Below are 25,274 nucleotides of genomic sequence, written 5' to 3'. Positions count from 1 at the left end.
AGGTTAGGTTAGGTAGGGTTGGTTAGGTTCGGTCATATATCTATGTTAATTTTAACTCCAATAAAAAAAAATTGACCTCATACATAATGAAATGGGTAGCTTTATCATTTCATAAGAAAAAAAATTGAGAAAATATATTAATTCATGAAAACTCGGCTTATTGGGCAAATCGGGCCTTGCATAGTAGGCCGAAAAGTGAGTTCTGGCTACTAGGTACGACATATATATATATATGTCGTACCTAGTAGCCAGAACGCACTTCTCAGAATACTATGCAAGGCCCGATTTGCCTAATAAGCCAAGTTTTCATGAATTAATATATTTTCTCTATTTTTTTTCTTATGAAATGATAAACCTACCCATTTAATTATGTATGAGGTAAAAAAATTTTTATTGGAGGTAAAATTAACATAGATATATGACCGAACCTAACCAACCCTACCTAACCTAACCTATCTGTATAGGTTAGGTTAGGTTAGGTAGCCGAAAAAATTATGTTAGGTTAGGTTAGGTAGGTTAGGTAGTCGAAAAAACATTAATTCATGAAAACTTGGCTTATTAGGCAAATCGGGCCTTGCATAGTAGGCAGAGAAGTGCGTTCTGGCTACTAGGTACGACATATACATATACATATACATATATATATATATATATATATATATATATATATATATATATATATATATATATATATATATATATATATATTTATTTATTTTTCATATACCTACATATACATACATACATACTGCAAATAAGCATGTTTCCCATGATCTTTACTGTTATACAAGTTAAGACTCGATAACTCAATAATTAATAAATGTTAAGGCACAACAAATTCTTTTGATAAGACATTGCACATATGATATAAAGCATCAAATCATACATAAGTTAAACAATGGCAGAGATTTGCATTTGTTTACAACAATACTCTAGCCTATCCAGCTATTGTTTGTTCTGTAATGATCACAAATTCCACATCAACAAATTGTGCATTGTTTCCTTTGCTCTCCTGAAAAAAATTTGATAATATTGATCGATATAGCTAATTAATTAAGTGCGAGTTTTTTTTTCTATAAACAAAGCACTGAAGCAACACTGCTATATCAATACAGATCTGCAGACAACCGCAAATGAAGAATTGAAGAGGAGCTGCCCGTAACCAGAAGTAAACAGTTTTAAACGAGTCCCCCATCAGCCACATCAGCACCATTTGCCTGCTGTAATGAAAAAACCAGTGTTGAATATAATGAAACGCCATTTTCTGGGCGAGACCTGGAGGCTCCCCAGAGCTCTACGGGGCTGATGTGTATATATTATTAGACCATGGCAACAGTCAATCGACGGAGTTCTAGGCCTCAGCAAATTCTAGGCAAATATGATTGATGATTGATGAAGATTAAGCCACCCAAAAGTTAGCACGGGCATGAATAGCCCATAATGAAACAAACTGGAGTTCTAGGCTTTGGAAGAGGATCCCCGGTGGCTGAGGCAAATCCTCGACCACCTGGGACGCCTAAAGAGAGGGAACCTGCATGTAAAGCTGTACCTGGCCAATATCGCAAGGAAGTACAGGGGTAAACAAGCATGCATTGAGGTGCTCCAACTCGCTCCCCAAGTAAACCTGAAGGACCGTAGTCAATTCCCACTACTTAAGCGTGCGGGTCCAACAGAACATATGCCATGTCCTCAACGAAAGGAAAGGGCAGTCTGCCAGCTAAGAAGACTCCGGCACCTCATAATGCACACAGTAAAGAAAAGAGGAGCCAAACTCAAAAGGAGGAGGATTCATTATCGATGCATAATACGGGTCTCACAGGAGGTAAACTGCAAGGGCCTCCCGCACCTCTCTCGGCAAGATGCAGGAAGCTGAAAACCTCCAGAAGGAGGGAACTGAGGAATCCCCAAAGGAACCCGGAACCAAAACCCGGGAAGGAGTTGAACCCATATCAAATTCGTATAGGAAGGGAGGATAGGAAAACCCCTCCTTTTGTAACAACAAGCCATGCACCGAGGGTACCAACAGCCAAGCGGGGTCAAACGGGGCCCAAGTCCCCCAAGTCAACTCCTCGACAGCTCCAGGATTCTCCACAGTAGGACCCGGGGCCAAGCCGTACTCCAAACCCTCTGTCTCTGGAGAAAAGGCAGAGTCCACCGGAAAAGCAGGGAAGAAGGGGGCCTACTGGCACAACCTGAAAGCCCTGGCAGAAGGAACAGGCTCGAATGCCTCCTCCACCGATCTGGAATGGGCAGTCCCAGAGGCTGCCCAATTCTCACCACCAAGAAAGCCCTACCCCGACTCTAAAACACTCAGACTTTTGGGAGCCAGGAGCAGGGAGGGAGGCGGAGGGAGGAGAAGGATGACCCACAGCAGGGAAATGACAATAGGGCGCGGACGAAACCAAAGTCGAGGCGACTAACACTCCCAAGTCCGTATCCCTATAACCTAAACTGCACATGCAACGCTGAAGCTGCCTGTACCCGAATATCAATATAAGTGGACTGGGTGAATTGGAGTACTGTACAAGCAAGGAACACCACTCGCAGGACACTGGATTAAAGGTGTTTTTGATCCAACAGGCAGTATGGTGGAGGCAAACAGCGAGTGTCACCCTGAGACTAGGGAACAGAGAAACTTTCAAACTCGTACGAAGCGAGATGGGACTCGGAGGATGCATCCATTGGACCAATGAGCCTCCATGGGGGTTTCCAGGGCCCCTTAGGCTGATTGCTAAGGAAAGCCCAGGCAAGGTACTGCTAACCGGTTATCTCAGAACTACCAAACAAACAAACAAAATGCTGAACCCCTGTGACGTGTGCAATCACGGGACCTAGCAGAGGTTCACCAAAATCATACAAGTGGTCCTACAGCTACACCAGGCAGACCCCACCAGGCAAAACAAAAGAAAAATACCCTGCAAAAGCATGTCTCCAGGAGGAACAGAACTGGCCGCTACGTATTTTATAAGACAGGTGCACACCGCAGCACAACACCAGAAGGCACAGCATTACATGAAGATTGAACCCAGAGTCGATCAACCGCCACCCAACACAACAGCCTCAGAACTGGGGTTGAGTAGCAAGCGCAGGAGGTTTGGGACCCCCCTTCCCACTCCCAGGGAGGGGGAGTTGCGCAGACAGCAGCATGGCAGCTGTGGTGATGTCATGCTTGTTTGCTTGTTTTCTGATTGGGGAGTTCTGCTTGCTTGTTCGACTTTCGGTTTGCAAAGTTTATTCAGCTGTAGTTTGTTTTGGGATTCCTACCTTTCTGGGTGCTTGACCTGGTAGATAGTAGACAAAGACTGCTTCCAACTACAAGGGGGTGTCTATAGGCCATTGCACCTCGTGCCTCTCTGAGGGGGCCCAGGTTCTAGCTTGTGGTCTCCGGTAGGCCTTGAACTCCATCGATTGACTGTTGCCACGGTCTAATATATACACAACAGCCCGGTATAGCTCCAGGGAGCCGGAGGGGCTCTCCACAGAAAATGGCATATGTATACACAAATGTTAATTACAATCACTGTTTGTGATGACAATAGTGTCACTCAGAATGAACTTGTAAAGTTATTGTACTAATATCTGAGCAAGAAAAAGCTATGAGTGGAGAGCCCTGGGGCCTGTATTATTTACCATATAACGTGTATACTGTAAATGATTTAGACAGGAATATCTAGCATGTACACTGCCATTTGGTGGCATTCAATGGTAATAACCTAATGATTGTTTGGCAAGACAAATCTTGGCAATCTCAGTGTTGCCAAACTATCTGAGGTAGATTTCATTTTTTATGGCAAACACTTTTCTGTCTATATTCTGGGTTGGACTGAGTATTCTCGAGTGTCTTCCTAGCACCAGTAGTATCCAATGAGGACAGTATGAAAGATTTCCCCATCGGGTTGGTGTGGAATGTTCGATTGCCTGTTACCGATCCCATGCAGACCCTAGAAGGATTTTGTTTTAGGGAACGACTGAGTGGAAAAGTTAAAAATGGGAACACAGTACTGTATGCACACAAACACAAACACACCAGTATGTGTTAGTACTGGATCTAGTATTCACCAGGAAAGAAGAAGAGATATTTGACATCCAGTACTTTCCTCCCTTGGGAAAGAGTGATCACGTCCTCTTGGACATTAAATACGCTATGTGATATAATCAGTAGAGAATGGGGACAGTGAAACAGTTGTTAAACTCGATTTCAAGAGAGGACACTATGGGGAACTTAGAAATTTTTTCTTGGGGTATAATTGGACAGACTTGTTGCTAGGCAAGGAAGTAAATGAGATGTATGCCAAATTTTGCAAAATATACGATGAAGGCATACAGACATTCATACCAAAAAAGACATGCAGACCTAGGAAACAGGGTTGGTTCAACAGAAATTGCGAGAGGGCCAGAGATCATAAGACACAAGCATGGAATCATTATAGAAAGAGGCCAAACCCCCAAACATACCAGCAATACAAAGATGCAAGAAACAACTACACGTCAGTAAGGAGAGAGGCAGAGAGGAACTTTGAGAACGGTATAGCAGACAAATGTAAACTAGATCCAGGCCTTTTCTATAAATTCATTAAAAGCAAGCTGCAGGTAAAGGATAATATTCAGAGGTTGAAAATGGGGGACAGATACATGGAAAATGAAAAGGATATGTGTGAAACATTAAACGTAAAGTTCCAAAGTGTGTTTGTACAAAATGAGATTTTCAGAGAACCAGACACAATAAGAATTCCAGAGAACAGCATAGAGCACATTGAGGTGTCTAGAGATGAAGTGAAACAAATGCTCCTGGAGCTAAGTAAGAACAAAGCAGTTGGCCTGGATGGAGTTTTACCATGAGTTCTGAGAGAATGTGCACCTGAGCTCAGCATTCCACTTCAGCCGATTTTTCAGACATCCCTGTGTACAGGAGTCGTAGCAGATGCGTGGAAAAAGACTAACATAGTTCCAATCTACAAAAGTGGCAGCAGGGAAGACCCCCTCAATTATAGACCTGTATCATTGACAAGTGTAATAGTCAAAATATTGGAAAAAATAATAAAAACTAAATGGGTAGAACACCTGGAGAGAAATGATATAATATCATACAGACTTGTTTTCGATCTGGAAGATCCTATGTATCGAATTTACTCAGTTTCTATGATCGAGCCACAGAAATTTTACAGGAATGAGAAGGTTGGGTTGACTGCATTTATCTGAACCTAAAAAAAGGCTTTTGACAGAGTTCCACAAAAGAGGTTGTTCTGGAAACTGGAAAATATTGGAGGGGTGACAGGTAAACTTCTAACATGGATGAAAAATTTTCTGACTGATAGAAAAATGAGGGCAGTAATCAGAGGCAATGTATTGGACTTGAGAAATGTTACAAGTGGAGTACCACAGGGTTCAGTTCTTGCACCAGTAATATTCATTTTCTACATAAACGATCTACCAGATGGAGTACTCTTTATTCGACTTGAGAATGGTCTAGGACAGACCGATACGTCGTCGTCCCTTCACCTTTTAGTGTGTGGTCTGGTCAACACACTTTAGCCACGTTATTGTGACTCATCACCTGCAGTACAGAATAATATGAATATGTTTGCTAATGATGCTAAGATTATAGGAAAGATAAAAAACTTAGATGATTGTCATGCTTTTCAAGAAGACCTGGACAAAATAAGTATATGGAGTACCAATTGGCAAATGGAATTTAATGTGAATAAACGCCATGTTATGGAATGTGGAAGAGGAGAACATAGACCTCACACAGCCTATAAATTATGTGAGAAATCTTTAAAGAATTCTGATCAAGAAAGAGATCTCGGGGTGGTTCTAGATAGAAAACTATCACCTGAGGACCACATAAAAAACATTGTGCGAGGTGCCTGTGCTACACTTTCTAACTACAGAATTGCTTTTAAATACATGGTTGGCAAAATACTAAAGAAATTGTTCATGACTTTTGTTAGACCAAAGCTGGAATATGCAGCAGTTGTATGGTGCCTGTATCTTAAGAAGCACATCAACAAACTGGAAAAGGTGCAAAGACATGCCACGAAGGGGCTCCAAGAACTGAAGGACAAAAGCCATGAGGAGAGAGAGGTTAGGAGCATTAAATATGCCAAAACTGGAAGATAGAAGGAAAAGAGGTAATATGATCACTATGTATAAAATAGTAACAGGAATCGATAAAATTGATAGGGAAAAATTCCTGAGACCTGGAACTTCAAGAACCAGATGTCATAGATTTAAACTAACTAAACAAAGATGCCGAAGAAATATAAGAAAATTTACTTTTGCAAACAGAGTGACAGACGGTTGGAACAAGTTGAGTGAGAAGGTGGTGGAGGCCAAAACCGTCAGTAGTTTCAAAGCGTTATATGACAAAGAGTGCTGCAAAGACGGGACATCACGAGCATAGCTCTCATCCTGTAACTACACTTAGGTAATTACTCAGGTAATTACACACACACACACACACAAACACAAAATTAATGAGAAGAGCTGTGACAGATGAGGATTGTAGGATCCTCCAAGAGGACTTGAACAGGTTGCAGAAATGGTCAGGGAAATGGCTACTGGAAGCAGATGATAAGTCACAATAATGTGGCTGAAGATATGATGACCAAACCACACACCAGAAGATGAAGAGATGATGTATCGGTCTGTCCTGGACCATTATAAAGTCTATTTTGATCACAATTATTGAAACTGGATTAGGTGACAGGAGACCAAAGGACCAGTACACAATGAAGGGAAATTACCTACTCGAGACGATTCGAGAAAGAGACCAGGTAGTGGATGTAACACCTAATCTACTCTTGAGGTATATAAATAGATTAAAGACAGCAGCATACTCTATGCTGGCAAAAGTTAGAATATCAAACTTAAGAAAAGAGGCATTTAGGGTGCTTTACACTGCTTACGTGAGACAAATCTTCGAGTATGGAGCTCAGTCATTGAGTCCCCAACCTGAAGAAACACATAAGGAAACTGGAAAGGGTTCAGAAGTTTGAGACGAGGCTCATCCCAGAGTTGTGAGGGATGGGATATGAAGAGCGACTGAAGGAACTGAACTTAACGACACTAGAAAAAAGGAGGGAGCGGGAAGACATGATAGAAACATATAAAATACTTAGGGGGATTGACAGAGTAGAAATAGATAAAATGTTCACACTGAATACTAACAGACCAAGGGGAGATGGGTGAAAGCTGGAAACTCAGGTGAGTCAGAGATGTTAGGAAATTTTCCTTTAGTGTGAGAGTAGTAGGAAATTGGAATGAACTTAAGGAGCAGGTTGTGGAAGCAAACTCTATTCATAATTTTAAAACTAGATATTATAGGGAAATAGGACAGTAGTCATGCTTTAAACAACCGACAGCTAGAAAGGCTGGGTCCAAGAGCCAATGCTAGATCCTGCAGGCACAAATAGGTAAGTACACATACACACACTAGGTATAATATATTATTTTCCTATACTCAAAATTTATATTAAGAGTAGTGTATCTTTAATAAAACTCTATATTAAAGATTAAAATGAAAGTTAATTACCTCATTCCAAAAGTTGATTTGGTTACAAAGTTTTTGTAAAACTGTGGAACAGCAAGTAACGCTTCTGTCAATACAGAGATGAAGCCAGCTGTTTCCACAAAGACGGCAGAGTCGATGAACACATACATAAGAAGACAACCCATCGTGGAGAATGTCAGCATAAACTCCACATATGACTGCACATCACTCCATTCCCAAAAATAATCATAGTCAAAATCTGAAAACATTGTAAAAAAATTAGAACAGTAGAGTATTGTTAAAAATATATGCTATTTGTCAGTTTATGTTATATAGAAGATGCTTTGATAAAGTCATAAAAAGTATGCTAAGACAGCATACTATAACAATACAGTGGTAGTATAGTTTACCAGTGAACACATGTTCTTTTCCATGCACGAGCTGACCTCTATTACGGATAGATACACATAGTGATATGATCATCATCATGGTAATATTCATGATTATACTCTGGAAAAGCAATGGCAGCTCAAACCAATGGCCAAACCTGAAAAAAAGAAAGATTAAGAATGTTTTAATTCCATCTAATCACTAATAAGGGATTAAGGCATGACCCAATTTGGTCATGCCTTCTGATCTTTATAAACATTAAATGGCACAGGGTTATACAAGTCATACATCATGGTGTGCAGGACAAAAAACCAGCTTTGAATGTAATGAAATGCCATTTTCTGGGTGAGACCCGGAGGCTCCCCCAGAGCTATCCAGGTTGATATGAATGTATTAGACCCTGGTATCTGTCAAGGCGAATGGAGTTCTAAACCTACTGGGGACCACGAGCCAGAACCTGGCCCCCCCCCCTTCCAGAGAGGCATAAGGAGCAATGGCCTATAAAACCCCCCGTGTGGTTGGAAACATTCTATGTCTGCCATTGATAGGGTCAGGCACCCAGAAAGATAGGCACCCCCAAAACAAACACTATCTGGTTAAAAAATTGCTACCAAAAGCCAAACTATGGGACAGAACTCCCCAAACAAAAAATTGAGCAAACGAGCATGACATCACAACCGTCACCACACTGCAATCTGTGCAGCTCCCCCCTCCCCAGAAGGGGAAATGGGGAGCCCCAGACACCTGCACTGGCTATCCACTCTTTAGTTCTGAGGCTGGATATTAAAAAACGCGAAAAAAATGCCGACAGGAGGGGGGGAGGGAGGGAGGGTTGCTGGGAAGCCTCCAGGTCTCACCAAGAAAATGGCATTTCATTACATTCAAAGCTGGTTTTCTGGAAGGAGCCCCATAGGCTCCCCAGAGCTACTTACCCAAAGATAACACAAGAGGGACATACCCGGGAGGCGGTCGCCACTCGCTCCTCAACTCAAAGTTAAGACAATTAGCTGCAACCACTGACCCAATGCGACACATGCCCGACTAGGGCCAGGAACATTAATGAGGTAGTGAACAGCCAGGACCCTGTTCGACCTCCAAAAACCCTGTGTTTGAATGTCAGCCCAAAACATGTTACCAACGACGACAGCCAACGCAGCAAACTTACGAACATCATGGGCACGAGGATAGACTGCAGACTGACTGGACCGAATAACCCTGCAGACAACCTGGGAGACCCAAACCCTAGAACAGGGAAGAAGGGAAACCGGGTCGACTTAAAGAGCATCCCCGGCCGCCGAGGCTGTGGTGCGCAGGTAACGGCGAAGAACAGCAACCGGACAACACATGATGCACCCCCGGCCGAACCAACCAAGCATCAACAACCCAAGAATTCCTCCAGAAAGCAGCAGTCTCATTCTTCACCAGAAAAGAAGGAGACGGCTGCAAACGAACAAACCTACCACCAGGACCAAAAGAGCAGAAGCCTCTGCGCCAGAGAAGAGCATGAAGCTCCTCAACCCTACCCCCAGAGGCCAATGCCAGCACGAAAAGAGTCTTCGTAAAACAATCCTGAATCGAAGGGGTCACAACAAACTGAGGAGAAGAGAGAAAAGAGAGCACCAGGGCCAATGACTAGGACAGCTCAGGCAGGGCATGAGCAGGCCGGAGTTGAAACAACGCACGAGACATCTTGCGGAACGGAACAGAAGTAGCATCTACCCAAAACGCAAGCTAAAACGGCTCCCCCAACGCCGCACATTACGAGGTGACAGTATTCAGCATAAGATGACGGTCCTGAAATAATCAGGAAAGGTAGGACAAGACAACTTGTTCTGAAACAGAAGAGAACCTACGGAGGGACAAGAAATAATGGGAGGACCACCAGGAAACTTCACACTGCCACCAATACGAAGCACGCAGGTGGGACACCATCAACAAAGCCACCTGCTCATCATACAATTGGTGATAGACCCACATGAGAAGACCAGATGTGAAGACTTGAGGAGAAGATCGAACCAGCTACGTAATGGACTGGCCCAATCTGCTGAAAAAGGCGGAGTCGCGGGAAGACCCACAGGTTCGGACACCGAGCAAGCAGTGCCTGAAACCAAGGCTGGGCAAGTCACCAAGAGTCCAACAAGACTACTCTCCCTTGGTAAGTCTCCAAGTGAGCTGGGAACTGAAGTAACAGCAGAACCGGGGGAAAGAGGTACAAGTAACCCCATCTCGACCAGTCTTCTCTGCAGGCATCGACCCCGATGGCCTCGCAGTCGGAAAAGGACACCACATATATCGGGAGAAACCGCGACCATTCGGGAGAAGAAGTCCATTTCCTACACTGGTACTCTTCCACGCCAATGTGAAGAGGACCAACGAGCAGAGTGATCACCGCACCAGCTCTGAACCTGGCACCACTGACCTACCATGACGGGAGGAACCCCGAGCCCTGGCACGACCCTTCTGGGAAGACCCAGCGAGCTCCCCAGAACCAAAAAGTTAGACATAGGACAACAACTCGAAGAAGCCACCTGCAGATACTGCACCACAGCAGACTCTGCAAACAGCAAACAACAGAAAAGGGGTAGGAAACCTAAGAGCCAGGGCCCAAGCAGATTTCACAGATTGAGCGAGCACTGCCTGTCAGCATGCGAGACGTGAAGCAAAAAACATAGTCACCGCCTCCCTCAGGATCAGTGCAAACAGCTTCAACATGGCAGCTGACGCCCGCACCGCTGAGACCAGCACACCAGACCCAGGATCGGCCCCGAGCACCTCCACGTCCTCCTTAAGCCAGTCCGAAGACAGCTCGAGAAGGGAAAAGAAATGTGTGCCAGTGGCCATTTGGCTTTGGTCTACAAGTCCTTAGCAACCAGGGCAGCTGAAAGGGAGGGAACCTGCACATTAAGCTGTACCTGGCTGACATCCCACGAAAGGGCAGGGGCGAACAAACATGCATTGAGGCATTCAAACTCGCCCCTGCAGGTAAACCTGTACCACAGTAAGGGCCTCTCACCACTCAAGCGAGCAGGACCGACAAAACATATGCCACGCCCCCAACAAAAAAAAAAGGTCAGTCTGCCAACCAGAATGACTCCAGAACCTTGTAACGCACCCAGCAAGGAAAGTGAGAACCGAACTCGAAAGAGGCAGGATCCATTATTGAGACGTACTCCGGGTCATGCAGGAGGTAAGCCGCAATGGCCTCCCGAACCACATGATTCATGATGTGGGAGGCCGAAAACCTCAAGAAGGAAGGCACAGAAGGACCCAAGGGAACCCGGAACCGAACCCAGGGAGAGGTTGACGCCATATCAAATTCGTACATGGTGGGGGGGTAAGAAAACTGTCCCCCTCCTGCAACAACAAGCCCTGCTAAGAGGATACCAAAACCCAAGCGGGGTCAAACGGAGTCCAAGCCCACCAAGTCAGCCCCTCCCCAGCCCTGGGAACCTTAACATCAGGACCTGGGGCCGAGCCGTCTTTCAAACCCTCCACTTTAAAAGAAAAGGCAGAAGCCGCCGGAAAAGCTGGAACGAAGGGGGCCCACTGGTCAGATCCAGAAGCACCGGCTGGAGGAACTGGCTCGAACGCCTCCGTCATCACACTGGATGAGTGGACAGTGCTTCGGATTTGTAGTCCTGAGGTTCCGGATTTGATCCCCGGTGGAGGCAGAAACAAATGAAATGGGCAGAGTTTCTTTCACCATGATGCCCCTGTTACCTAGCAGTAAATAGGTGCCTCGGAGTTAAGACAGTTGCTACGGGCTGCTTCCTGGGGATGTGTAACAAAAAGGAGGCCTGGTCGAGGACTGGGCCGTGGGGACACTAAGCCCCGAAATTATCTCAAGATAACACCGGATGGGGCATCCCCCCAACACTGCCCGAATTTCACCACCAGCTAAACCCTGACCTCGACTCCGAACCCCTTAGATGCTTCGGAGTCGGAAGCGGGGTTGGGAATGGGGGGGGACAGGGCGAACAACAGCAGGGAAAGGACAATGGGAAGTGCATGGAACCAAAGTCGAGGCAACTAACATCCCCAAGTCTGGAGTCACTATAACTAAAACAGGGAAGCCTCAGGGCATTCGGGTGGGCAACCAACCAAGCGCCCTGCAGCAGCCTATGACGCACATGCAATTCCGAAGCTGCCAGCACCTAAATATGATCAGTAGACTGGGTGAAGCGGAGTACATGCAAGGAACACCACTTGCAAGACTCTGGGTCAAAGGTGTCACTGACCCAACAAGCAGCTTGACGGAGGCAGAACAGGTGAGCGTCACCCTGAGACAAGGGGACAGAGCAACCCTCAAACTCGCACGAAGCAAGATGTGACCTAGAGGATGCATTCATTGGACCACTGAGCTCCAGTAGGGTTTTAAGGGGCTCTTAGACGGTCTGCTAAGGGAAGCCCAGGAGGGGTACTGCTAACTGACGCCCAAAAACTACCATGCAAACTGCTAAAGCTGAATCCCAGTGACATCTACACACACGGGGACCTAGCGGAGGACCACCAAGAATACAACAATATAGGGATCAACACACCAAGGGCAGACCCTCCACCAGGTAGAAAACAAAAATAAAAGAAAAATCCAGCACGAGTACAATGTCACAGGCAGAACAGAGCTGGCTGCTGTTATAAGGTGAAAACTAGCTGCACAGTACCTCATGCCTCTATCAGTGATGAAACTACCTCTTACTAAGATGCAAACATGGGTGCATGAAACACCCCAGCTGACTCCAAGGGCAGGCAATCACCAATCAACAAAGACCACGGCGGAGGTAGATCCCGAGTAACTTGTGGAAGATAACCCCAAGCCACAAGGGCAGTACTTACAGAGAATCTAGGGAAGATAACTCTAGGTGCATGCACCCCGAGTACTGATCAAATTACTGGAGCCAGAGTCGTGCGACCGCCAAGGTCTCACATCAGCTCAGAACTGAAGGGTGGATAGCCAGCACAGGGTGCCGGGAGGGGGGAGCTGTGCAGACGGCAACATGATGACAGTTGTGACGTCATGCTTATTTGCTCGTTTTTTTTATTTGAGGAGTTCTGTCCGATAGTTCGGCTTACGGTAGCAATTTTTTAACCAGATTGGGTTTGTTTTGGGATGCCAACCTTTCTAGGTGCCTGACCTGGTCGATGGCAGACATAGAATGCTTCCAACCACACGGGGGTTTCTATAAGCCATTGCTCCTTGTGCTTCTCTGAGGGGGCCAGGTTCTGGCTCGTATTTCCCGGTAGGCCTAGAACTCCATTCGCTTTGCCTACTGCCAGGTTCTAATACATTCATATCAGCCTGGATAGCTCAGGGGAGCTGAAGGGGCTCCCCCCAGAAAGCAATTAATAAGCAAATAACAAAAATTATATAGAGATATTATGCTATACTGTAGAGTTTCCCAGTTTATAAAAAACGTAAACTAGATAATTTTTAAATACACTTACCAAAACAATATTCTTAATGTGTTGGCAATTAATAGTACAAGGCACACATAAAGAGAGAATCCCTCGGGGTTCTCTGTCCGTTTGATCTCCAGATACTGCGGAATGTATGGAACTACACCCCCAAACATCATGGCCAGGGCCGATGTCCCGCTCAGACCCCATCGTAGTGTGTTTAACCAGCTGTCGTCTGACATGATCAATCTGAAAATATTATATTAATTATAACATGTCATAGTCTAGAAAATTAAAACAAAAAACCAGCGTTGAATGTAATGAAACGCCATTTTCTGGGTGAGTCCCGGAGGCTCCCTGGAGCTTACTAGGCTGATATGCTAATGTCAGACTTTGGCATCAGTCATGTGTATGGATTTCTTATGAGCCTACCGGGGACCACGAGCCAGAACCTGGCCTCCTCTAAAGCGGCATGGGGATCAATGGCCTATAGAAACCCCCGTGTAATTGGAAGCATTCTATGTCTGCCATCGACCGGGTTAGGCACCCAGAAAGGTAGGCATCCCAAAAGAAACTCCTATTCTGGTGAAAATTGCAACCAAAAGCCGAACGAGTGGATAGAACTCCCCAAACAAAAATGAGCAAACTAGTATGATGTCATTCATCGTCGCGCCGCTGTCTGCGTAGCCCCCCCTCCCCGGGAGGGGGAAGGGGCAGCTCCAGACTTACCGCGCCAGCGATCCACACCCCAGTTCTGAGGCTGGATGTCAAAAACACACACAAAAAAAAGCCGACCGGAGGTAGGGAGAGATGCCGGGGAGCCTCCGAGACTCACCCAGAAAATGGTGTTTCATTACATTCAATGCTGGTTTTCTGGGGGAAGCCCCTACGGCTCTTCGGAGCTAACTACCCACAGAGGAAAGAATAGGGACTTACCCGGGAGGTGGTTGCTGCTCACTCCTCATCCCAAAGTCGAGACAACTGGCTGCATCCACCGACCCAAAGCAACACAGGCCCGACCGGGCCCAGGAACGTTTACAAGGTAATGAGCAGCCAGGACCCTGCTCGACCGCCAAAATCCCCATGCCCGAATGTCAGCCCAGGACAGTATCCACTCAATTTAACAGCCTCTTTTATACTGATCTGCCGGTAATAACGACTGGTTTGAGAGACCGGTATTTAGAGCCTCATATAATGGTCTGGCAGTCAATATTACCGAAGGTCGGTATTAGGTTTGTCTTGGCATCAGAGGGTCCTCACATGGCAAGCAGGCCACCTACCCCTTTCATCCCCTCCCTCACCCTCACTGAACCTCTACCCCGACACTCTCACTTTCTTTCTCCCCCCCCCCCTCCCCCAAGACCCTTCTGGGAAATGGCTCAGTAGACTGCCAGCCAGCCAGAGACAGCCTGGAGAATCTCCATCTAATAAAGCATTCATGAAACAAGTATTTATATATATATATATATATATATATTGAATATGACCGCATATTCTGTATTTATTATTTTCTGGTTTAGGGCTTCTATCCCTCTAACTATTTTCTTAGCATCAGGGCTTAATTGAAATAGGAGTTCTCCAAAACTCATTTTCGTACTTTTAAGGTGAAGAAAAGAAGTGATTTACTATAGAGTATATTACACTTATTTGTATAATTTTCACGACGTTTCGAACCTCCATGGTTCATTCTCAAGAGAACAGATCTTACAATACTAGTTGATTTTATACCCGCATTAGGTCAGGTGATAATACAATGAAGGTGAAAACATGGGGGGATACATAAGGGATAAACATAGGGGCTGCAGAAGGCTTATTGGCCCATACGAGGCATCTCCTATCTAAACACAAAGATTAATCCAGTAATCTTAATGTCCTCTCATGATGGGTAGAGAACTCTACCCACCATGAGAATAAGGACAAGACAAGAACATATCGATGCCAACACAGAAGACAATGTCCAACATAACAGGCCAATTACACTGGATTAATCTTTGTGTTTAGATAGGAGATGCCTCGTATGGGCCAATAAGCCTTCTGCAGCCCCTATGTTTATCCCTTATGTATCCCCCCATGTTTTCACCTTCATTGTATTATCACCTGACCTAATGCGGGTATAAAATCAACTAGTATTGTAAGATCTGTTCACTTGAGAATGAACCATGGAGGTTCGAAATGTCGTGCAAATTATACAAATAAGTGTAATATACTCTATAGTAAATCACTTCTTTTCTTCACCTTAAAAGTACGAAAATGAGTTTTGGAGAACTCCTATTTCAATTAAGCCCTGATGCTAAGAAAATAGTTAGAGGGATAGAAGCCCTAAACCAGAAAATAATAAATACAGAATATGCGGTCATATTCAATGAAACATGTTTGAAAGAAAACCTGCTGCCAGTATACACCAATATATATATATATATATATATATATATATATATATATATATATATATATATATATATATATATATATATATATATATATATATATACATATATATAATATATATAACTGAAAACTCACACCCCAGAAGTGACTCGAACCCATACTCCCAGGAGCAACGCAACTGGTATGTACAAGACGCCTTAATCCACTTGACCATCACGACCGGACATAATGAGGTGATAGCCGAGGCTATTTGAACCACCCCACCGCCGGCACTCGGATAGTAATCTTGGGCATAGCATTTTACCAAATCACCTCATTCTTTGGGGCACATGTGAGGAACACAAATGCGAACAAGCCTGAATGGTCCCCAGGACAATATGCAACTGAAAACTCACACCCCAGAAGTGACTCGAACCCATACTCCCAGGAGCAACGCAACTGGTATGTACAAGACGCCTTAATCCACTTGACCATCACGACCGGACATAATGAGGTGATAGCCGAGGCTATTTGAGCCACCCCACCGCCGGCACTCGGATAGTAATCTTGGGCATAGCATTTTACCAAATCACCTCATTCTTTGGGGCACACGTGAGGAACACAAATGCAAACAAGCCTGAATGGTCCCCAAGACAATATGCAACTGAAAACTCACACCTCAGAAGTGACTCGAACCCATACTCCCAGGAGCAACGCAACTGGTATGTACAAGACGCCTTAATCAATGGGTTCGAGTATGGGTTCGAGTCACTTCTGGGGTGTGAGTTTTCAGTTGCATATTGTCCTGGGGACCATTCAGGCTTGTTCGCATATATAATATATATATAATATATATATAATAATATATATATATATATATATATATATATATATATATATATATATATATATATATATATTTCTTATGTTTCTTATATATATATATATCTTATATATATGTTTCTTATATATATCTTATTTCTTATATATATATTTTATATAATATTTCTTATGTTTCTTTTTACTATCGATAGTAATTGAAAAATCAATTCTCCAAAATTCAGTTTTATTTCTAGTCTGACGCGACACTTGAATGCGTTTCGTAATAACTTATTACATTTTCAAAGACTTTAGTTTACACACACAACTGTAACCTGTAAACACGCTAATCCGTCATACTTATACTCGCATTTGGGTGAGGTCATCCAAATTTCTTTGCTTCTTTCCTTGGACTGATGACGATTCAATAAATCCCTCACCCACCCTTCAGCCAGACTTTGCTGCTAGTAGCCATTCAGGGTGAATTGGAGTGCTTGGATACTGAAGTTTATTCCTACTGCCTCTATCACGCTGCCTTTCGGATTCAGTGGTTGTTTTTCCCCCATAATCCAAAAATACTGGTACTGTACTTAAAAAAAAAGGAGAAATAAAAATGTATTATATAATATGGTTTCTTTTTTGAGGTGATGTCCACTATGGTGGTGTCTTATCTGATGTCTTATCCTTATAACCTTGTGCTGGTCATAAGGTATTGTAGGTATTGCAGCCTTTTGCTGAGAGTCCCATTGAAAGATTGGGGCTTTTCTCTCTCTCTTATGTTGAGGCTCTAGAGGTTTGGGTGTTTTGGCCTGTTCTACCTCCATATCTTTTCCAGTGGCTCCTGGATGGAGGGAGGGAAGAACAGAGGGAGGAATGGAGCAATGGATGTTGAGGTGAAGCAGAGACAGCGTGTGTATGGGAAGTATGGGGAGGGGGCGGGTGGCAACCCGTTCTCGCAAATTCGTAAAGTCAATATTGACTTATTAACTACGTGCATAGGTGATATACTAAATATAATAGATACCCTTAAAAAGATTCATAGAAAACACCGACCTTACCTAACCTTGTTAGTATCTTAAGATAAGCATCTTATTGCTTTGTAATTACAATTATTACTTAACCTATACCTATTATAGGTTAGGTAATAATTGTAATTACGAAGCAATAAGATGCTTATCTTAACATACTAAGTAGGTTAGGGAAGGTCGGTGTTTTCTATGAATCTTTTTAAGGGTATCTATTATGTTAAGTATGTCACCTATGCACATATTTAATAAGTCAATATTGACTTATTAAATTTGCGAGAATGGGTTGCGGGTGGGGGTGTGTGTGTCGGTGGTGGGGAAGGGAAGAGATAAGCCTAACACTTGACCCACTTAACCAGATGTTTCGTAATAAAATTCTGGATGTACATCATATATATTTTTGCTTGCAGATTTTATTTAGTAATATTATTAGGATAATATAGTTATAATATACTTGTTTCATGAATGCTTTATTAGATGGAGATTCTCCAGGCTGTCTCTGGCTGGCTGGCAGTCTACTGAGCCATTTCCCAGAAGGGTCTTGGGGGAGGGGGGGGGAGACTTTACGACATATATATATATATATATATATATATATATATATATATATATATATTATATATATATTATATATATATATATATTATATATATATTATATATATATATATATATATATTATATATATATTATATATATATATATATATATATATATATATATATATTATATATTATATATATATATATATATATATATATATATATATATATATATATACAGTACAACCTCGATTCAACGTACCCCGATTCAACGAATCTCCGGCTAGTTCGCACACTTTTCAGGCCGGATTTACTCACCCGGTTCGACGAACAATGGTTCGCCGAAGCGGGGGATGTTCGGATTTGCTTACGACGTCGAGACAGAGTTCACAGACTGGTGGAAAACTTTCACATTCTATCACAGATTACAATTATTAATTCCTTCATATGACAAGTTCGATCACACAAGTGGACCACACAACTGGACCGCACATGTGGTCCACAAGTGGTCCACAAGCTTACGATTTTGGGACAGAGTTCACAGTGGTAGAAAACTTTACCATACCATCACAGATTACAATTAATAATTCCTTCATATGACAAGTTGGATCACACAAGTGGACCACACAAGTGGACCACACAAGTGGACCACAAGTGGTCCACAAGCTTATGATGTTGGGACAGAGTTCACAGAGTGGTGGAAAACTGTTTCATTCTATCACAGATTACAATTAATAATTCCTTCTTTTTTTTTGTTTTTTTTTTAGATATATACAAGAGTTGTTACATTCTTGTACAGCCACTAGTACGCATAGCGTTTCGGGCAAGTCCTTAATCCTATGGTCCCTGGAATACGATCCCCTGCCGCGAAGAATCGTTTTTTCATCCAAGTACACATTTTACTGTTGCGTTAAACAGAGGCTACAGTTAAGGAATTGCGCCCAGTAAATCCTCCCCGGCCAGGATACGAACCCATGACATAGCGCTCGCGGAACGCCAGGCGAGTGTCTTACCACTACACCACGGAGACTGAAAGTAGACTGTTCATAAGACAAGATGGATCACGCAAGTGGACCACACAACAAGTGAATCATATGAACCAAACACCAGCCAGAATGGTCCACAAGAAGTGACGCATATTAACCAAACACCATCCAGAGTCGTCCACACAAGTGAACAACTGAGTTTCAATGATTTTCGTTCACCGATTTGTGGCACACGTATCTTTGTAAATTAATTTAAAGGCTGAAGCGTGAATAGCTAGCTAATATGTTGAAATCTTCTTATATACATTTTCTGTGATGAAACAAGACGAGTGAGGGTGGACAGATAAGGGTATACTGTACAGTAAATCTCACTTTACAGTGAGGTTTCACTCACTTTCGTCTGTGTTGTCATAGTTCAGTGACCCATGGCTTTGAACGTTTCAAATTAATAAATCATTTCTAAAACTGGTGTTTTAATAACTCTTTATTATCCTAATTAAACTAAACTAAATAAAACCAAAAATATACTGTAATAAGATAGATATCTCCTATTTGAGAAATTATTCACGTTATTGGCAGCACAACAACAGCACGAGTGGACAGGTCTAATCCCTGTCCATACAACACCATGCTTGTTGTGTTCGATTTCGTCGCCACAGTTCAGCGATCTACGGCTTCGAAATAATAAAATTAATAAATCAGTTCCAAAGTAAGTATTTTTATAGCTCTTATTATCGTAATAATGTTGCTAAACTAAATATGTAACCCAAAAATATATAATTTGATGTAAATTGAATATTTGAGAGAAATGTGTGTTACTGGAAATCGAACACAACACCAGGCAGTGTTTTGTTCGATTTCGTCGCCACAGTTCAGTGACCTACAGCTTCGAAATAATAAAATTAATAAATCAGTTCCAAAATAAGTATTTTTTATAGCTCTTATTATCGTAATAATATTGCTAAACTAAATATATAACCCAAAAATATATAATTTGATGTAAATCGAATTGTTAAGGGAAATTTATGTTACTGGATCAGGCTTAAACACCAGCCTACTGAAGGTTGTACGTATAGACTTAGTCTGCGTTCGTACAGTATGCACCCAGTGCCCTTAGCTTTGTCTGCGATTGACGTACAGTATTTATCAGCCGGTGGAAGAATAATCGTGGAATTGACCATTTTTTTACTACAGCTCTTTCGTTATAAAACAAAATGTCTCAGGGGCTTACTAATAGTGCCTTATTAATGCCAAAAATGAAGCAATATTTTGCAAGAACTAGTAGCAGAAAATCAACCAGCACGAGAACAGCCGTACCCCCAGCACGAGAACAGCTGTACCCAGCACGAGAACAGCCGTACCCAGCATGAGAACAGCCGTACCCAGCAAGAGAACAGCCATACCAAGCATGAGAACAGCCGAACCCAGCACGAGAACAGCCGTACCCAGCACGAGAACAGCCGTACCCAGCACGAGCACAGTTGTACCCAGCACTGGTACAACAGCCATACCCAGCACATGCACAGTTGTACCCAGCACTGGTACAACAGCAGCCAGCACCAGCTCAGAAGCAGCTGAACCCACAGCAGCAGCGAGCACCAGCAAAGCTGATGCAAACATCTAAAAACATCGTGTGCAGCATGAACAGTTAGAACAAGTGTTAAATTTAAGTGTGTACACAGTGTTAAAATTAAAGTTGCAGTAATTTTAGTGTACAATAGTTTTCATAAACTGTATTGTAGTACTCAACATACAGCAGAACTACTTTTAATCAACACAGTGCTAACGGCATAATGCACTACAGTACGTATTTAATGTAGAGCATTCACAACTTCACGAAACTTCAAGATGGACATAACTTCAACAATAAGGTAAATTTATGAAATACAGTATTTTTTAGTAGAGAAGTAATATATAGGTAGAGTATGTAATATGATAATGCATTTTTATTGTGTACAAGAAAAAAAAAGACACTGACACAAACGCCTCCTGAAGATCACCTCTTGCAACGAATCCAACGCTCCAACGAACTGGGGTTGGTCCTATATAGTACGTTGAATCGAGGTTGCACTGTATATATATGTCGTACCTAGTAGCCAGAACGCACTTCTTTGCCTATTATGCAAGGCCCGATTTGCCTAATAAGGCAAGTTTTCATGAATTAATTTTTTTTCGACTACCTAACCTAACTTTTTCGGCTATCTAACCTATAAAGATAGGTTAGGTTAGGTTAGGTTAGGTAGGGTTGGTTAGGTTCGGTCATATATCTACGTTAATTTTAACTCCAATAAAAATAATTGACCTAATACAGTATGAAATGGGTAGCTTTATCATGTCATAAGAAAAAAAATTAGAGAAAATATATTAATTCTGGAAAACTTGGCTTAATAGGCAAATCGGGCCTTGCATAGTATGCCGAGAAGTGTGTTCTGGCTACTAGGTACGACATATATATAAATAAATATATATATATATATATATATATATATATATATATATATATTATATGAATGATATATATATATTATATATATATATATATATATATATATATATATATATATATATATATATATATATATATATATATATATATATATATATATATATATATATATAATATATATATATATCGTACCTAGTAGCCAGAACACACTTCTCGGCCTACTATACAAGGCCTGATTTGCGTAATAGGCCAAGTGATTTTCATTATGTTCAAAAAAATTGTTCCAATTGGTTTATTTGAAATATTATTATTATAATATTTTAAGTACATAAATTATTGACTTTGTTATGTTAGTTTAGGTTAGGTTAAGATAGGTTAGGTTAGGTAGGGTTGTTAGGTTCGGTCATATATCTACGTTAGTTGTAACTCAAATTTAACAAAATTAACTCATACACAATGAAATGGATATAGGATATCAAATTGTTCTACAAGGTAATATATCACTGTAATTATATGGGAAATGGGTAAAATACCCATCTGTCTGGAGAAATGCACCAGAGTCCAGACACTTGGTGTGCACCGATACTATGAACACTGCCAGCTTTTCATTAATACATTCAAGAGTTTTGCACATCCAGCATACATTCCAATGTTAATGTATAGAATAACAACACCTCTTTCAATCTATACAATAACTTTTTGAACATTTTTTATTATACAGTAATTTAATCCACTGAGAATGTCAATAAATTTGTTTCTAAATAAGAATGACTTTACCCCTAATTGCAGCTTTTTGGTATTACCAAATAGGCTGATATTTGATCATATCACTAGCAGATACTGTAGTAGAATTTAACTAAGCAAAGTGCATAAATTATAGGTCAGAGAACCTAAGCAAACATACATGGCTTGACTTGGGTCTGTGGGCCACTCCAAGCAACTGGGCAACAAAAATCATTCCAGAGCTAAGTCAATTCTCGTATTAGGAATGGTTGAAGGCCACTGAGGCTAACAATACTGCAAACCAGGCATGACAAGGCGGATCACACTGAAACTTTTAAAAATCCTGAACAAGTTATAGGATGTTGACAAAAACAATTTCTTCAAAACATCAGAAGTAACACAAAGAGCAATGGTTTCAAGCTCAACAAGCCACAATGTAGGACTGACAAAAGGAGACGCTTTTTCACCCACAGGGTTATAAACCCATGGAACTGCCTACCCGCCAAAGCTGTAACTGAGAAAACTTTGCTGAATTTCAAAATATACCTAGAAAAGATCATCAAGGCAAATGGGGGGACTTCTGACAAGGTACTGGCTTCCTGTTTTCTTCGAGGCCACTAGTGTTAGTAGCCCTTGTGTAAATCAGGTATTACGCAAATGGCATATGACCTATGAGAAGTGCTCGTGTTCATAACAGTTTACGCTATGCCATGACAGGTGCCTCTGAGATAGCACTGGTAGCATGGATATGTGTAGTCAGGCAAGGGCCTGTATGTTAAACTCAGGAAGTGGCCACCTAATATTCTCAGGGACACCCCAACAACCCAAATCTAAAACCATCCTCCACACCCACCACAACCCAGCTCAGGGACACCTAGCAGCACCCAACATCTGTAACTACCCTCAAAGACCTTGCCCAGGGCATTAAAACCTTACCAGGGAAAAATTATGACATAATTGTGACATTACATATCTTAAGCATATCACATATAAAACTAAACATTTTATCTCTTAGTTTGGTTAGGTTAGGTTGCCAACACCCCACATCTGTATCCACTCTCCACAACTGTCCCTAGAGACAGCACCAACACCCCACATCTGTAACCACCTTCCACAACTGTCCCTAGAGACAGCACCAACACTCCACATCTGTAACCACCCTCCACAACTCTGCCTAGAGACAGCCAGCACCCTTCACAACCCTACTATAAAAATAAAATAAAATAAAATGTTTATTCAAGTAAGGTACATACATACACGAGATTTTACAAAAATTGATAGATTTATAGATAGAGCTAGTACATACAATGCCTAAAGCCACTATTACGCAAAGTGTTTCGGGCAGGAAAACATTAATGACTAAAACTTAATGCTAATTGAGTATAAAGAATAAAATGTGTTGAGAACAAATAAAAATAAAAAATGGGGGAACATGGCTGAAAAAGCAGCACAAAAACAATTAGGTCGACAAACAGCATTGTTTAAAAAAACAGACATGGGTTGACAATAGAGGGATAAGGTAGGTTACAGGGAATTTATTAGGTAGTGCTTCGCTTTTATCTTAAACTGGTTGAGAGAGGTACAGTCTTTAACATGATTGGGAAGGTCATTCCACATTCTGGGTCCCTTGATTTGTAGAGCATTTCTAGTTTGATTAAGTCGTACTCTTGGAATATCAAAACTGTATTTGTTTCTGGTGTGGTGCTCATGGGTTCTGTTACAACCTTCAATTAAGCTTTTGAGGTCAGGATTGGCATTACAGTTCAGCATTTTATATACAGTATGTATAATACACATGAGAGAATGTGCAGTGACTTAATATCTAACATATTCAGAGATTTGAGTAGGGGTACCGAGTGATGTCTGGGGCCAGAGTTGGATATTGTCATAATAGCAGCTTTGTGTTGAGTAATTGGAGGACGTAAATGATTTTGGGTAGTAGAACCCCAAGCACAAATACCATAGTTGAGATATGGATAGATGAAGGAGTAGTAGAGAGTCACCAGGGCAGGGTGGGGTACATAATATCTGATCTTAGAAAGAATGCCAACAGTTTTTGAAACTTTTTTTGATATATTTAGAATGTGTTACTGGAAATTCAGCTTGTGGTTAATGAGAACGCCAAGGAATTTGCCATCTATTTTGTTACAAATTTGGGTACTGTTTATTCTGAGATTTATTTGATTAGAGGATTTATTGCCAAACAGAATATAGAAAGTTTCGTCAATGTTAAGGGTGAGTTTGTTGGCAGTTAGCCAAAGAAGGACTTTATTTAGCTCAGTATTTACTGTGGCATTTAGAGCAAGGGGGTCAGGACTGGAGTAAATGAAGGTTGTGTCGTCAGCAAATAGAATTGGTTTGAGGTGTTGGGTGGCATTTGGAAGGTCATTAATGTAGATGAGAAAGAGAAGGCCAAGTATGCTGCCCTGAGGAACACCGATGTTGATGGGTAGGGTGGGAGAAATTGAATTATTCATAGAAACATACTGGAGCCTGTCAGTAAGGTAAGATTTGAGGTATTGCAGGGAGTGTCCTCTGACTCCATAATGATGTAATTTAAGAAGAAGGTTTTGGTGTTTGACAGTGTCAAAAGCCTTATGCAGGTCCACAAATAACCCAACAGGGAACTCATTTTTATCAAGAGCTGCATGAATCAAGTTAATCGTATTAATAAGTGTACTCAGGGATACCCACAACACCTTACATGAAAAGGGCAATGATTCACAAGGTGGGGTGAGAGCAGACTCACCAGGTGTGATAGGGCCGGTGAATGAGTAGCATCCTTGTGATAAGAGAAAGAGAGAGAGCAGGCTCTCGCCTAATATTATGACGAGGCGCTCTGCTTTCCACTCTTATTGTAGGCCTATATAGGTGGGTGTCAATCTCCTCGGGTGGGTGTAAGTCACTCCAGGTGTGTGCTGGCTCTCCCCAGGCGGCTTTAGGCCTCAGGTGGCGTGAATGGCGGATCCAGATCAGGTGTTGTCGTCAGCTGGTTGTTGTGGCAGCTGATGTTTGTTGACACAGCTGACACATGCAGTAGCGATCCGTAGAATTACACACACAACTAATTAAACTACACAAGACGATATAC

The 25,274-nt window shown here is 42.1% G+C and overlaps 1 protein-coding gene across 1 annotated transcript; it reads right to left on the bottom strand.

The window, feature by feature from the left end:
- Positions 1-691: 691 nt before the first annotated feature.
- LOC123756849 (solute carrier family 66 member 2) lies at positions 692-25,274 on the bottom strand. Its single transcript, XM_045740231.2, has 5 exons — positions 24,933-25,274; positions 13,325-13,525; positions 7,903-8,039; positions 7,535-7,751; positions 692-1,220 (listed from the first exon to the last, which is right to left on the bottom strand). The coding sequence occupies exons 2-5, from the start codon at positions 13,516-13,518 to the stop codon at positions 1,046-1,048; spliced, it is 723 nt and encodes a 240-aa protein (XP_045596187.1). The 5' UTR covers positions 13,519-13,525; positions 24,933-25,274; the 3' UTR covers positions 692-1,045.

This window comes from Procambarus clarkii, chromosome 26, assembly GCF_040958095.1.
Source record: "Procambarus clarkii isolate CNS0578487 chromosome 26, FALCON_Pclarkii_2.0, whole genome shotgun sequence".
NCBI classification, from domain to species: Eukaryota; Metazoa; Arthropoda; class Malacostraca; order Decapoda; family Cambaridae; genus Procambarus; species Procambarus clarkii.
This window is presented reverse-complemented; position numbering and strand designations above follow the sequence as displayed.

Bases quoted from the DNA above. Each gene is read 5' to 3' on its own strand.
- LOC123756849 (XM_045740231.2), bottom strand. From the start codon at position 13,518: ATGTCAGACGACAGCTGGTTAAACACACTACGATGGGGTCTGAGCGGG. The intron at 8,040-13,324 runs GTAAGTGTATTT...TCTTTTTTTCAG, and splicing joins ACATTAAGAATATTGTTTTG to GTTTGGCCATTGGTTTGAGC. The intron at 7,752-7,902 runs GTAAACTATACT...CAATGTTTTCAG, and splicing joins AAAAGAACATGTGTTCACTG to ATTTTGACTATGATTATTTT.